Source organism: Opisthocomus hoazin, chromosome 4 (genome assembly GCF_030867145.1).
Source record: "Opisthocomus hoazin isolate bOpiHoa1 chromosome 4, bOpiHoa1.hap1, whole genome shotgun sequence".
NCBI lineage: Eukaryota > Metazoa > Chordata > Aves > Opisthocomiformes > Opisthocomidae > Opisthocomus > Opisthocomus hoazin.
The window spans coordinates 310,529-326,403 of NC_134417.1; the positions used below are offsets into that span (position 1 = coordinate 310,529).

At 37.0% G+C, this 15,875-nt stretch overlaps 1 protein-coding gene across 5 annotated transcripts in view; it reads right to left on the reverse strand.

The window, feature by feature from the left end:
- Positions 1-15,875, reverse strand: part of CLSTN2 (calsyntenin 2) — a 527,602-nt gene that overhangs the window by 185,668 nt on the left and 326,059 nt on the right. For all 5 annotated transcript variants that reach the window (XM_075417512.1, XM_075417511.1, XM_075417510.1 and 2 more), the window contains one exon: positions 14,648-14,770. In XM_075417512.1, coding sequence (XP_075273627.1) covers positions 14,648-14,770 — 123 coding nt within the window. The remainder of the gene's footprint in view (positions 1-14,647; positions 14,771-15,875) is intronic.

The window sequence follows — 15,875 nt, forward strand, 5'->3', positions numbered from 1 at the left end:
TAGCGGGTGAATTGAGGATCATCTTTCTGAGCTAGTGGTCTTCTAACAGCATTTTAAAGAATCATTTAATAACACTGAAATCAGAATTACTGCATTGTCTAAACTTAAAAACTGGTTCTGTAAATACAGACCATATGCTATGGACTGTTTGGGAAGAAAATCAGTAATCAAAGTATTAAAAGTAACTTCATTTCTCTGTCTTAATCATCTTTTAAGAGAGGAACAAGGTTGGGGGAAAAAAAAGGAAGAAATTTCAGGAGCAGTATTCAGAGTTGAAGAAGGCAATGCTACTTTCCCTCCCCAACACACAGCCCCTCACGAAGCTGCCGTTCTGTAGGAAGTGTTTTGCTGTTGGCCTCCTTTGTTTGCACACCTGTACATATGCCATCATATGGAGCCCTGCAGCTTCCTTCTTTGCTCAGCTAACTTGTGCTGCTCGACACATACTGCAGAAACACAGGGCAGAACAGAAATGGCTTGTCTCACTCGGGAAAAGTGATTAATTCTTGTACTAACGGACTGATAATGTCTGGAATAAACTGATAGAGCATCAGAATTGTGTCTTTAAGTTCTATTTCAACTGCAGACTGAGACAAAGAAAATAGAAAGCTAAAATTATATGCTTATAAAGTTGAGGGAATTGAAAAATTTGCAGTAAAACATGAGAGGTAAACGGCTACATTTCAGGATCATCCTACCTCTTAAGTTTGCATAGTAAAAAAAAAAAAAAAAATACTCAGATGGTTTTCATCTGCTAAGAATTATTTTGTTTAGGTTTGAGGAGATAAATATACAGAGACACATATCCTTTGTATACATACTTATAGGAAGTTGATGTATATGCCTATACTTTGACCAGTTCAGACAGGGTTCTGAAACTGAAGCAACCATGCTTTTGAAAATGGTGGAAGCTATCTTGCAAAACAAAAAGGAATAGTCAAGACAGGAAAAAAAAAAATCAAATTAATGTTGCGATACAAAAGAGGAACAGGTTTGTATGAGGAACATAAAAGGCAGCAATTATATTAATAGCAGTCATTTATTTCAATAGGTTCTTAAGTGCGTATGGTCACCAAATAATGATTGGTAATCAAACTGGGCACTTAAGTGACTGCCTAAAATCTGTGTCAGAGGAAAGAATTAAATTTTGATTTCCCAAGTCCTCTGGGCTCTATGTCCTCTAAAGAACAATTACACATACGCACCCCTAGGTCAAACAGGAAATTACAAGAATTTCTAATTCTTAGACAAGAACCAGATAAAATGAGTGTATGAGAAAACTGGTTGACAGGCGAGGTGGAAAAACAAGCTAGCAGATCACACACTTTGTCAGCTCAAGTTTTTGTTGACAACTCATGAAAGAGAGAGAAGGCTCCTCTCCTTTTCTAAGCTGCTTCCATCATTGTCAGCAAAACAGCAGGTAATGGCTTAAGTGCAGAATACTAAAATATTTATTCCCATGCCCCAGTTTTGTGCTCTGTGCACCCTCCTGAAGCGTGATAAGTTACTTATTTTGGTTGCTTGATAAAAAATTGATCAATTCTGATCAGTGCAAACCTCTTAAAAAGCCTAGTGTTAGTCAAGTGTAAACTTAAAAGCCATCACAACAAAGCAGCTTTGGTGAATCCGAAGAGCAGAAAAAGCACAGTGCAGTATCACGAACAAACCAGTTTTCAATAAATTATATTGAATGATAGCAGTTCATTCTTGCAACGCAAAAGAGTATTAAGTCTGAATATTTTCACAGGAGATGAAGACTAACTGAATCATTTTCACTGAATATGATTTCTTTCTCATTGCATAGGATTTCCATTCGCTTTCATGATTCTGCTCCTAGCACGCAGTTCCCATACACCAGCCAGTTTCCACAAATAGGACAGCACCATGGAAGTCAACAGAGCTGCATGGTTCATCATTTTCCCCTGTGGCCTGCGTATACTTTCAGTGAGACCCTGCAGGAGTGAAGCACTGGGAGAAGAGGCCACACAGCAACACAGACCCTCACCTCCAGTGAAGTTGCCAGCTGGGATGTAGAAGCTTCGCTGTCCTAAATAAAGAAGCCTAGTCCAAAATCACCTAGAAGTTGACGTTAAATTACTGTCATAGTTTCAATTCTAGCATGCTTATTAATTATAGTGTTATAGCTCATTTAATTTCTGTACTCTGCATTCCACACCAAATACAACATTAGCTGTTCCTGTCTTCATTCATAACTTTTTCCATTAGCACACCTGGAACCTCTCCCAGACAAGCATCTCAGTAAGGAGCTGCTGTCAGGAACAGCCATTAAATCTGTCACATGTACTAACAAATCAATCAAGTGCCAATGCACCTTTCAAAAATTTTCTTTTTAGCAGCTAGTTAAGTTGACTTTACAACAATAACAAAACACACTGCGCCTGAAATACTGTGGTTATTAGTTATATCCACTGCTGCAGAATAATAGTCACTTAAATGTCCTCATACTATAACAGAAATAAGTTAATTTTAAATGCATGAATTAAATAATTTTAACATTAATTAAAATACAGTTTTCTTATGGAGATAAATTTCTATCTAGGCTGGTAATTGCTCTCAAAGTATTTTTCCTGATGTTTTAAAACGAATATAAAAAGGCAAGTAAATTATAGTTCACTATGATTTTCAAAAATCAAGAAAACCCAGAAATTTAAAAATTCAATTCCCTCACATTTTCAAAGGTAATATAAATCTGTTTTGCAGTAGTTATATCACCATGCTAATTGCACACCAATCAACTGGAGCCACATTCAATCAAGTAACTAAAAACTAGTACCTTTGCAGAACTAGTTATTTTTGTCTCAATCTTTGTATTATTCTTCTAACCTTAACATATGAGACAATGCTAAAACTGAGCGAAACTGACCTGTGAAGGAGTGTAATACAAGTGTTTGTGTGTATACAAAATGCATCTGCAAGTTAATTTGTCCAAAAGATGCTATTATACAACAGAGTTTTTATAAATAATGTGCACCATAAATGTCTATACCATACCTACCTATATTTTATCTATTCATGCCTTCATGGGTTTCCAGTGAGAACAGAATGTCACAGGTTTAGTGTCACGGGAGGGCATGAACAAACCAACCAATTTACAGCCCATTAGGCTACAACAAGATGAGGAGGGGGCGAGCAGGAGCAAGAGCCAGGGAGAGAGCGCAAAGAAAAGAATTAGGGCATAAAAGATGAGCGAAGCTGCATAGATGGTATTGGTTGGAGATTTCACATCATTTCAACACTAGCATGTCCTCCTAAATTAAACTCAGCTGAGGCAATTAGTTGGGCAGCTCTAGTGCCTGACATCACAGCAGGAGCAGACAATAATGAGGGCTCTCTAGAGTGAGTAATACTGCACGAGACAAGCACAAATGATATAGTCAGTTTTCTCAAAAAATTCTGAAGTCCACTAGATTTCTCTTTGGCCCTCACCTCATGACGAAGGAGGCAACAAAACCCAAAAAAGCAAAAACTGTCTCCACTGGGAGCAGAATTCGGACAACACAGAGCACTTCACAAAACCTCCCGGCTTGTACTCAGTAAGCAGTTTCCTTCCTGAAAGATACCTGTGACACGAGTGCAGGGGATCACTCCCGAGTCCACCTCCTACTTCCTTATTTAACCAGTTCATAATAAATTCTTCTGGTTTGACAAAGCGTTAGGTTATGCTATTGCTCATGCAGCAACGCTGCAGGGGAAAGGTTACCACATTTATTTCGAATGCACAATTATCCCTCACTCTTAATGTAAAATGACTTTGTAATAAGAATCGTGATGTACAGAAAACTTGCATGGATGTTTCCTTCTAACTTCTACATTCTTGACACAAAACATTTTTTCCTCTAACTTGTCTTGCACAAGAGCCTGCCAAGTAAATTGACAGAAAACTTTCAACGCAAATAGCTACTGACTCGAAGCAGGAGAAAATAAATATTTGTGCTTAACATTTGTGTCTATCCCTGATTAATTAAGCACTTCCAACGCATTTCTAAAACCCTGTTTGACTTTCATAAATTATAATTAAAATCTAATTAAATGTTCCATGCATGTTAACTATATAAAATATAGATAGAACTACAAGGAAAAAAAAACTTATGAGAGTTACATATTACCAAGTATTGTTACTCAGAACAACCTGATCCATTGCCAAGGACAGCCTGGCAGATACAGATCTTTCTGATGGCATAAGCAGGCTTCCTGTAACCCTGCTGTCTTTCACTTGCTTCTAAGGGCACAGCATTAATGCTGTTTTACCAGGTCAGAATAGCAACAAGGGTATATAATACAGCAACATACAAATGACTAACTGGCTAAGTAGCTTTATTCTAGGTTTCTGTCCATTACAGGACAAATGGAGATATCAGCACATTACAATGAGCCAATTATTGGCACAAAATAAACTGTAAAGCAAAATCTCCATCTAGTTTCCTTGAAAACCAAACAAGAACCACACGGAAGAGAGCTGAGGATTATGATCAGCAGGGAACTAGTCTTACAATAGAATAGAGCCAACTACATTATTGCAAAAAGAATTTAAGAGCTACAGATTTAAGTGAGGAACATAGAAAGTTGCAGGAACATTTGATGACTTTGTAGTATGGCAATAATCTTATCAGTTACAAGAGAATTGCCACATCAACATCCATTGTGAACAATGAACAATTTTTCTGCTGTAGCTTAAAGTATTCTGAAAGCAGTTTAATTTTAAATGCAATAATTTTTAAAATTTTGCAAATAATTCAGATAATTTTGACCCCAATCTTCTTATTTCTCCATGCGAATTATCTTACCAATTTCATGTAGTTAGACAGCAGTAACGAGTTCATGAAAACATGTAACTTTCACTCAGATAAATTCCTAATGTCTCCATAACCAAAGCATCTCTGTTCTCCATCTGGTCCACTCGCTTCTGAAAACTGTGGTGAATATTCAGAATGTTCAATTTTAGGTGGCTCATCACAGAAGCTGTCAAGAGCCCGCCTTCACCACCCAGTCTATGAAGCTATTTCCAAAGCCCCACTGCCCAAAGACTGGTTAAGTTCTAACCCATTAATTGCCCTCTATACGCTGCCTTTCAGTTCAAGAAACAAGAGTCACTGACATCAGGGAACATGTCAAATAATATAAAGACTTGATCCATTTAATACAGAAGCATCAGACTTCACTTGCACATGGAGGGGTTGTTTCCAATTCACTGAAGAAAATTCCTATGTGCCAGTCTAGTGTTACCGGCAAAGAACCCAGTCAGTGAAGATACTAAGAGATTCCACAGATATCTGGAATAACGGTAGGTATTTCTAATTTGCCATTCTTTTGGTTTGGGATTTTTTTTTTAAATTAAAAATATATTAGATTTAGTACTAAAGTAATATTCCTAGCCAGTGTACAGTTTTATATCCTTTTGGAAGTTTGACACAATTCACTCAGGAAGGTATTGTAAGTGTTTTGGTGTAATTTTACTCGTACCATTTCAGATGGCATTTTTAATCAGTAACCCAGACCAGTGGGCACTTAGATGACATTTGGGTGTTGCTGCAATACAAGTATGACACCTTTCAAAAGAAAGGCTTGTACTATTTAACATGGGACCAGGAACAGTGGAGTATCTCATCTTTCTTCAGAGTAGTGCATCATCATGCATATAAATTTAAGCATTTATTTTCATGCATTTTATATAATAATTGTACAGCAGTAGTCAATGAGTTATTTCCTTGTCTGTGTCTCCATTTGTCCAACAGCATTATTACTGAAGTTCAGTCATCCCTCTCCCTAATTTTTCAGATTGAACAGATAATAAAAATGAGTAATAGTGACAGCTTGGTATAAGAATATCACTCTCAATGAGCCAACAAAATCTACCCAGATATGTGCAACTTCTGTTTTTTAAACATCCATGTATTTATAAACACAGTGATACAAAAAAATACATCAAAAATCCCGGACTGGTCATATAATCAAAGAGGTTTATGGTAGGTCAAAGAAAAAAAAAAAAAGGAAGTTTTCAGCAGCCTTTGAAGATATTTAACTTAAAATCCCTGACCATGAGAAGTTGTGAAATGTGTAGAACTCAGTAAATCATGTGTTCAGTGAAACATGCAATTTTACATTAGCCAACACTGTTCACGCATTTTTCCAAACCCTGTAAGTAGTTTTGGACTGGAAGGTTCTACACCTTTGGTTTGTTTATGGCTTAAACTTCAAATGAAAGTAAATTAAAAAGTTATAGAATTTCAATACAATAATCAATTTCAGCATAACACAGTGAGTGTAATCAGATCAAATAAAACGTTTTCTTCAACCCATATTTTGAGTATATGAGATTCTGTTCTCTAAAGAAAAGAGCAAGAGCGAAGCTAGTCTGAACAACTCTGGGAACCAGACTGCTATGATTGGAGTGAAAAGCTTCATTTTTTCTTCCGCTTTTAATTGCAAAAGATAAAAGGTAACAAATAAAGTTATGGTCCCAGCAGTAAGATTATCGACTTAGTTTGTGGGTTTTTTGTTTGGTTGTTTTGGGGGTGGCTTAGAGGTTTGGGTTTGTTTTGGTTTTTTAACTTCTGCTCTTCCGTCACTTAACCTTCTATACTATCTGCAGATCAAAGGAATATAAAAAAGCCAGAAGGGACAGTATATGCAGTAAAACATCCATTATGTCTAGTAATAAAAATCTTTCTTTTTAAAAAGCTGTTTAAAAGCAAGCATAAATTAATATATTGCAATTAACCTGAAACAAAGACAGATGTCCAACACCATGACATGTTTGAATCCCTACCAGTCTCACAACCTCTCCTCCAAAGATTTGTTCACAACAACAATTAACAAGAAAACTAAGTCCCACTGAGAGATGAAGTCCCCAAATGAATTTAGGGCAGACAACACAGCTTTTTCCTAAAGCGATCCTCAACTACTTATTTAAAGACTGCATTTTAAATATTTTAGCATGCCTAATAGTATTGATTGCATCTATCATAAGCAGTCATATTTAAAAAATAGTAAGCGAGGTCTGATATCATTGTCTACTTATTTTTGATACACTCTAAAAAAAATCACTGAGGGAATGACAAATAAGACAATACTTGATATATGCTGTCAAGGTTACAAGGGACACGTGGCCTTTCATGACTGTTACATGATTACAGGCAACACAGAATTGCTACCCAAGATAATACAACCTGGCTATGAACCACGGCCAAGGTGTTCCCTCAATACAATCTGGACATTTGCCGTAAGAGTCAGTCTGCTGTCAGCTAGCTTCAAAGTACTTTATTCTGAATTTTATAGGAGCACAAGGCACATAAAGAGCATTTATGGCTCAGCAGTCATGTAAAGCTAAACAATTGGCGTTAGGAATCTTTATTTATAACTAATATTTTAGGCCTCCATTTTTCTGTGTATTCTACGTAGCCGTAACAGTTAAGAGCATAAAGAATAGTTTATGTAAAAAGCTAAGGCTCCTTTTTAGAAGTAATTTATCTTGAAATAAAAGTATCACTCCAATACAAAAAGCAAGGTTTACGCTAAGCAGTGAAGCTTGTTTTCCTGTCTGACTCAATTGAGAATAGTCAGATAAAGAGCACTGCTGGCTGACTTCAGCCAGTTCACTGCTAGGAAGATCCTGTTTCCTCACCCTCACCAAGCGGCCTTGTCATTGCCACCACAGGCATCCTCTTCAAACCCACAGAAAGCAGCCACACTATCTTTCTGATATTGCATTACAACAAGCTCCTGTGTCCTCCCACCCACTGCCTCTTTAGCAACCTAATTTCTGAAAGAAACATCCAAACATCATAAAATCATGTGATAATAGGGCAATTCAGGCTGGAGGGGACCTTGAAAGTTCTCTGGACCAATATCCTGCTTGAAGCAGGGGCAGCTCATGTTACTCAGGGCTTTACCCAGCCGGGTCTTGAAAACCTCTAAGGATGGAGGTGGCTCGGGGTCTCTAAGCATCCTGGTCCAATCTTTGACTGTCCGGGTGAAAAAGTTCTGCCTTACGTGCTGTCTAAACCACTGTTGTTTCAATTTACACCTGTTGTCTTCCTCCCACCATGAAGAGCCTGGCTCCATCTTCTCAGTCCCTTCCTCGTAGGTGTCGGAGGGCTTCTGCTTTGTTCCCCCCAAATTGGCTATTCTCCATGCTGAACAAGCCCAGTTCCTTCAGGTTCTCCTCATGGGCAAGTGCTACAGCTCACCGACCAGTCTCACTATGATGACTTTTATATAAAAGCAGGCCCATTTGTTTCTGTGGATTAATTTGTGTTCTATTTTATAAATCACGACTAAATTGTGATTACTATGGCCAAGAGTTAACTTCCATTTTGTCTCTGTTCCTTGAATGTCATTTTGTACTAGATTTGCACAGGGCAGTTACAGAATTTATTTCATTCAGGACAGGTGGAATAAACAGAACAGCCTACAAAGAAACAAATCCTTAAAATACAAAAATAGTAAAAGAGAAAAGCAAATCTCACCTCAAGAGTCTAGTTATCTATTATATTTTACCTGCAAAGGCCAATAACCTGAATGAAATGTGTTTACATTTTGTGTAGCAGAATACCTAATGAGAGAAGAATTTATTTTGTTATTTAAACCAACTTGAAGTGTCTTTTATATAGACAGTAAATGCAAGATGCAACACCACAAAGAATAACAGAGGCTAACCATTTAGGGGGAAAAAAGGCAACTTTCACCTCCTTTCTAGCAAGCTCCTCCTCATGCCCAGCGCATGAAGAGTAGAGGTGACTGTGTAACAGCTGAAATAAGGATCCTGACAACTGAACATATCAGACGAACTTGACCATGTCTGGTATTTCCACATGCTGTAGCCACAAAGCCATCCAGCCTCTACGGATTCTGAAAATGTAGGCAGTTAATTTTGTAAGTCCCTCGAAGCCTGCTATAACAAAATTCCAGTGCAATGAAAGCCCAGCAAAACCTAGATGTTATATTAGCCCTGTTGTTCTCAGTATGTCTCTGTAGAAAAGCCAGCAAATTCTTACAATATCTCCCTCAGACATCCCTTGCTGTTTCACTGTATCTCAGTGGCATCAGTACCGTTCACAACATTCCAGTGACATTTCTCTGTGCGTGTCACATGATTAAGAAAATACATGGTTCTTGATATCATGTGTTTTCATCATAAATAATTGGATATTTTATCTCTTGATAGTAAATTTATAATAGCCAAAACTAAATACAGATCTATTCAATAACAAGCATGTCTAGCTTATTCCACATTTTTAGTAAAAAACAGGACACATTTAATTTCTTCTTCACAAAACAGAGGCCCAAGACTGAACACTCAAGAAATTACTTCTTAATTTTGAGAAATAACAACCTTAAACATGTCTACACAATGCATCCTGTATCAACAGGCTTCAACCTTTTTGTCAGAACACGTTTCCCCTGCCTTTTCCCCACTGCACTGTCTGCCAAAAGTTTCTTTCCATGCCTTGCCTCTCACTCTGCAGCATCTCCGTAATGCCCCTGCCTTACTGGGCAGGAGCTGGCAGTGCCAGTGGCAGCCACAGATACAGAGCGGTGTAACCATATTGACATGTATCGCTAGGAGGATTGTCAGCTCAGGTTCAGCATCCACACTGATCCAAGTGTGGCATCTACTACAAACATACTGCATACATATATCATAAAAGATTATGGAACAGGAAATAGTGACAGCTGAGAACAGCAAATCTTCCTTGTGCTTGGTGTCACACAAGGAGACTGTGTTCAGAGCTGCATAGTCATTGAGATGAAACCACCTAGATTTTTTTTTTTTTCTGGTCTAAATACACACAAAAAAGGGCAGCGGAGGAAACCCTAGGCCAAGAGAACAGATCGGTTTGATCCATTTCACACAGGCAGAAGCAGGAGAATTGAGTAGAAAAATCAATGCCCTAAACCACCTGTGCCAAGTTTGAATTCTTTATATTCTCCTTCCCTCTCTTGCTTAAAAAAAAGTAGTATCACACGCATTTTTCAGGCTGCCCTAGCAAGCAAAGGGAGCAACAGCACTTACAGGCTATTGAGAGTGTTTATTCTCTAGTCCAGCTGTGAGTGGAAAGTAGCAGGTTTAAAGGAAAGTGGGTTTTCTCAACTATTCTTTCCATAAGAGAACTGCTCACCAATAAGCAAAAGGAACTCTTTTGAAGATTAAATAATTACCTATTTAGGCTGTTCTTTTACATTGTTTTTAACATTTAGACACCATTTCAAGCAAACGACGTGTCCCTGCTGCCTTACATTGACACAAGTAGTTCCATGCTGAGGAATACATTTTAACATGACATTTTTCCAACTCATTTAGCCTACTGGTTTTATTTTTAAAGCAAACTGGAATCCTGTGGTGCCAATTTTGTTGCCATAAACTTCCAAGTTGTGAAAATTCCAAGTCCAGACTCAGATCACAAAAGTCCCATGTTAAAATGGTTGAAGTCACTTAACGTCATAGAAGGGAAAATACTGTGTGCTTCCTACAATGCTCTCCTTCCTGTAACATTCAGAATTTAAACTCATAGCTGAGGAAACTTCACTGATTTTAGAGAACTACTGGACTAAGTAGAATCCGTGCTTAACTACACAGCAAAAATTACACACCTAAAGCAAGTTACAGTCTTAAGTCACTCCAAAACATTCCACTGCAGAAAAAATTTGTTAAAATAGTACCTCAACAAAATAAATTACTTTCTGCAGCTTTTAAAATATTTTGTTGAAAGTAAAAAAATAACGGATATACTTCACTGAAATAAATTACATCGTATTTCAACTGCAGATCCAGGCACACTGTTCACAGCATAAAATATACGTGAATATAACTGATAATTGCATTGCTCGGTGTCATTCTATGCAGCTATGTCATTACATGATGGACAGTCAGCACATGGGACAAATTACTACAATATTACCGAGTTTAGTTCTACTGATTCATGATTTACTGTCTCTTAGAAATGTCTCTAAAAAGGTGGTTTTTAGCAAAGCTTTACATAGCCTGTGTATGATCGTTACCAGAGTTGTTGAGATACAGGGTAAAGATTTTTATCAATTAAGAATCGCTGATGTATCAAAAACATCTATTGATGCTTTCATCTAACCTTCTAATAGTCACCGAAGTACTTCTTACTAAATAGACAAGTAACATTTAGAACAAGCTTTGAAATTCCCTTAGTGAAGCATTAGCAACAGCATTTAGAAAAAATTTGATTGTTCCTGGATTGATACTTAGCTTTGCAAGTAAAATTCACTGTTCACCTTCAATGATCACTGAAGGAAAAAGCCCGCATTAAAATTCACAACCAGTTCTTAGAATAAGTAAAATATTTTTGAGGTCAACACCATAACATTCTCATGAATAACAGTATAATTTCAAAGAATAAAATGGGGAAGCATGGACTGTTATTTTTCTGAGTTTCCTATAAAATTTGCCTGATATCATTAGATCTGGTTAAGAAAAAGAGTTTATCATTGCTACATTATTGCATTTTGCTTCACTGGGTTTTTTTATTTGATTCTGGATTCAGCTCCACTGAAACAATTGTCTTCCAGAATTGTCAGTGACTCTATATTGCATTTCTATCTTTCACAACAATTCAGATCTTACATATGAAGCTGAAGGTTTTTAGGAGACTAGCAGGAAGGTCTAAGAAAACTGTGTCTCAGTTTCCCCTGCCACAGACAGGGCTGCTGGACAACAGTAATTCCTAGAATACAATTTGTTTGAGTTTGGCACAGATCTTTGCTACTTTGAACAAAACAATTCTATACACTGGTGTTTTCTCTTTTTTGTAGAAAGCTTTGTTTTACCGGATTATCTAGCTATCACCAGCCCTAGTTCTGATGACATTAACAATTTGTTGACATTTGTTTTTTTTTATTAAATGTAATGGTACTCACATGGCAAGGCACAAACTGCCCTGATATATCTGGGCCTATTTAAAACAAACAAAAAAAACCAAACACAAACCCACCACACCATGGAAAAATCTTCCAAAAGACTATATTTTTCTACAATAGTTGGATAAAATACCGAAAATATTAATAGGGTGATGGGAAAGGAACTGTTCGAGCTCTGATTATCTGGCACAATTGAAGACTGATATAGTACACTGTAGAGTAAGTTCTACACACTTAAACAAAATATGGCCATAGAAGAAATTCCACATTACAATGCTATTAAAGGTACAGCTGCTGCATATTGTTAATGTTGTAGCTGTATCTATTTCCAGTTTTCTCCTACTAAATACATCATACAAATTGGATTTTCCATAAAGACCTATAATAACATTAATGATATTATAAAGCCAAATCAAATTACATGATAATAAAGCAGAAACTTAAAACACATAGAAGAAGTTACTCCAACAATTTAAGAAGGCAAGAGGCTTAAAAAGAAGCACATAGAGATTTTTCTAAATAGGCAGGGAATCGAGGCCCTTCAAGGGAATTAAGGGTTCAATCAGTATTATAATATTAAGTCTGGATATCAGACCATGAGGCCAAATGTACAATATTACCTGGAAACAAATTACTAATTTCACAGAATACACACCAAGTATTTTCCTTCCAAGACCCCATAATACTTCTTAAAATATAAGTAATTAAAATCAATAAATGAAGAAACTAAATTAACACTATTGTCTAGTGTAACCTTTAGCACAAAAGCCAGTCTGTCTGCACAACTTCGGTATTTCAAAGGATGATTTTCTACAAGAAGAGTAAATCATTAATTCATGAAAACCATGTTGACTGTCGCAACGTAAAAAACAAAGAAAGTTATCAGGCTATCAAATCCCCACTCAACAAAGAGTTTGTAAAAGTGTCAGTAGAAACAGCGGACGCCATTAATGTCCCTATAAGGATCCCAAGAGAATGCAAGTAAAAGTAGCAAATATGAGATGGAACATTCATAGTAACAGAAAAATCCCCCCCCCCCCAAAAAAAAAACTAACATCTTTTCACTCGGAACCCGTCTTCATTCCTAAATAACTGTACCTGAAGATTTCACAGATTGGTTTAGTTTAGCAAAGATTTAATCTGACTTTACATCACTGTTTTCCACAAATATTTGGAAGAATGAATTGCACATGCACGTGAAAGTTACCATTCTAAGAAAAAAAGAGTACTCAAATACATTACAGATAACTGTTTATCGTTCAAACTCTCATTCCACACTTTTTGTGTATTATAATATAGAGTCGCTTCTTGACAAACGCATAAAAACAATAATTTGGAAACAAGTACTTTTTCCTTTGCTTCAAAAACTAGTAACTGAGTCGGAACACCTTATCCTGAGCATCTTTGGACGCAGTACCCCTGCTCTGCTTATAGTTTGTACTGCCCAGTTAGAGGCTGCCTGCTTATCTCTGAATGGACATTGATTACACCTCCAATAGCAAGTAACTGGGTGCCGTAAGGACTTAATCAGCAGACAAAAGTGTTTCATGCTGAGGTTGCTGTATTCATCCATCTGTGCTATTTGAGGCTTTTACCTCTGACTAAATTTAGCTAAGTCCCCTCCACTGAACACCCCCAGCGTATTTATGGTTCAGCAAGAAAAGTGTTCTGTGCAGCCAAGAACTATAAGGCACCATGAGCGACAAACCCATCCTGATATTAAAATGGGGTTCAATGTATAAAAAACATTTGTGAATCCCGGTTTTGCAGGGTATGACTTTATGCCAGTATATGCTTCTGGGGAAAATGGCTAATAGCAATTCTTACATGATGCTGTAAAATGCTGTTTGGGCCAAGCACTTTGACTTCCTGCTTACTAAACATGACTGTATTCCACAACGGCAACGATACTCATCTTCACGAGTTCCTATACCTATAAAGATGAACATTCTTAAGCAACATAATCTTTTTATCAACTGCATCTTTTTAGGATCTTCAGAACAGCTATCAAGCCTTAACATTCTCCCTTTTCTTCAAAAAAATACTTTTAATGAAACAGGGAATTTAAGAGGAGATTTGCTTGACATGCAAAAGTACTATTTTCTGAAAGGAACTCGTAATATGACAGAATAAGGGTCAGGAAAAACAGACTTAATACAGGTAAAAACTTTCACATGACATACATCTATCATACTGCAATCTGAGCAAAAATCTTCGACACATTCACTATTCTGTTCAAGTCTTGACAGTTATGAAGTACCAACACAGTAACATAACATTTAAGTAATATTAAATATTTGTCACAGTTTGTCCACAACCAGGTTTGGTCTAGGGAGCAGAATAAGAAGAGAGAAAGAAGGGGCTGTTACTACCAAACAAAATTAACTACATATTATTACTTCCAGCAATTGTAATGATTCATTTCTATAAAAGCAAATTCAAATTTAATTGCACAATTTTTGTGTTTTCATTGAAAAATACGTTCATAGTGGAAGCCTGCTGTATTATGCTGTTTATAATCACTTCTGCTTCACGACACATGAGCAGACATGTTCATTGTAAAAGACACCTGATTTCAAGGTCACCCGTAGGCCAATGGTCAAGCCCCAAGTACTCGGATACAGCCTCTAAACATATCCTTCAGATTAAATTCTCTCTGCACCACAAATCCATTCCTTAAAATGCTAATAGCTTAGTAATGCAATCCATAAGCTCAAATGCTGCTGCAAATGTATGTTCCTACCTGCAAAGGGAACAGGTGCATCTTTATCCAAAGCAACAAGGGGAGGATCCAAAATCACAGTGTCGTTGTTTTCAGTTATGATTCCGTGGTACGATGTCTCAATCCAGGGTTTGTGTTTGTTCACTACAAAAGAAAGAGTACGCCTAATTAATTTGATCTGTGTTTTACATCCATTTAGCTGATTTTATCTTTAAAGAGAAATAATTTAACATACATCCAATATTAATGTTATTACTCAAAAACCACTGACAAGATCCCAAAGTACTTTCTAAACATTCAAGTATTACACCAAAATGATATGTATATTGTACCACAATGCACTGATGAGAAAATGAACACTTACAGACATCACTTCAATTAAGTCACCAAAATAAAAAGCCAACTGTCAAAATATTTTTAATGTGTTCCCAACTGCCAGACATAATTAGGGTCAGACACTTTTGAAGGAACTGATTTCAGTTGCAAAACTCTGATGCAAGAGAAATGACATCCAGAGAAATACAACTTTTCTCAAGATGCAAAGGCAAGCAGAAGGGCAGGTGAGAACACTGGACTCTTGGTCTTCCTCCTGAACACTTTCAAGGTGTGTCCCTCTCACCAACCAACTCCTATTTAATGGACAGTATGAAGACGCATTTTCCCATTCCTTTTTATTTTGTAAGAGGCTTAGCTTTGCTATGCTTATAAATAGCATTTTGTTCCCACAGCCACAATCTGCATGTTACGCGTTTGCAACTCCTACGTAAGTAATACAATGGTGCTAGCCTAAACAAATTGCTCTTTGAAGAATGTACGACCCCAAGCATGAGCAAACACTGCACTAACGAATATCTGCCACATTTTCACCAAGTCCAGATGCAAGGTAGTTTTTGTACTTGTTCTTTAGTTGTGTTGTACCAGATGTTGAGGAAAACATCTGATGAGGTAACAGCAATCACCTTGAAGATGGTGAGTTGACAAGGCAAAACCAAACTTAACCAGGCAGGATCATTTAAACCCACTATAAAACCAACTAACTAACAAAAATCCATATACACACACAATCCTAAACTCCTTCCTCCCTTGTCTTCTGTAGAACCCCCAGACAAGAATGAGTTTCAAATTTCTCCCATACAGTTTCTTACATGTGAAGTAAGTAGCAATAAACACCAAGACAATAGAGAGGCCTCTGGCCAGAGGAGGAGAGCTGGGCAATCAAGAAATTATTTTGTTCACTGGCTATTTGGAA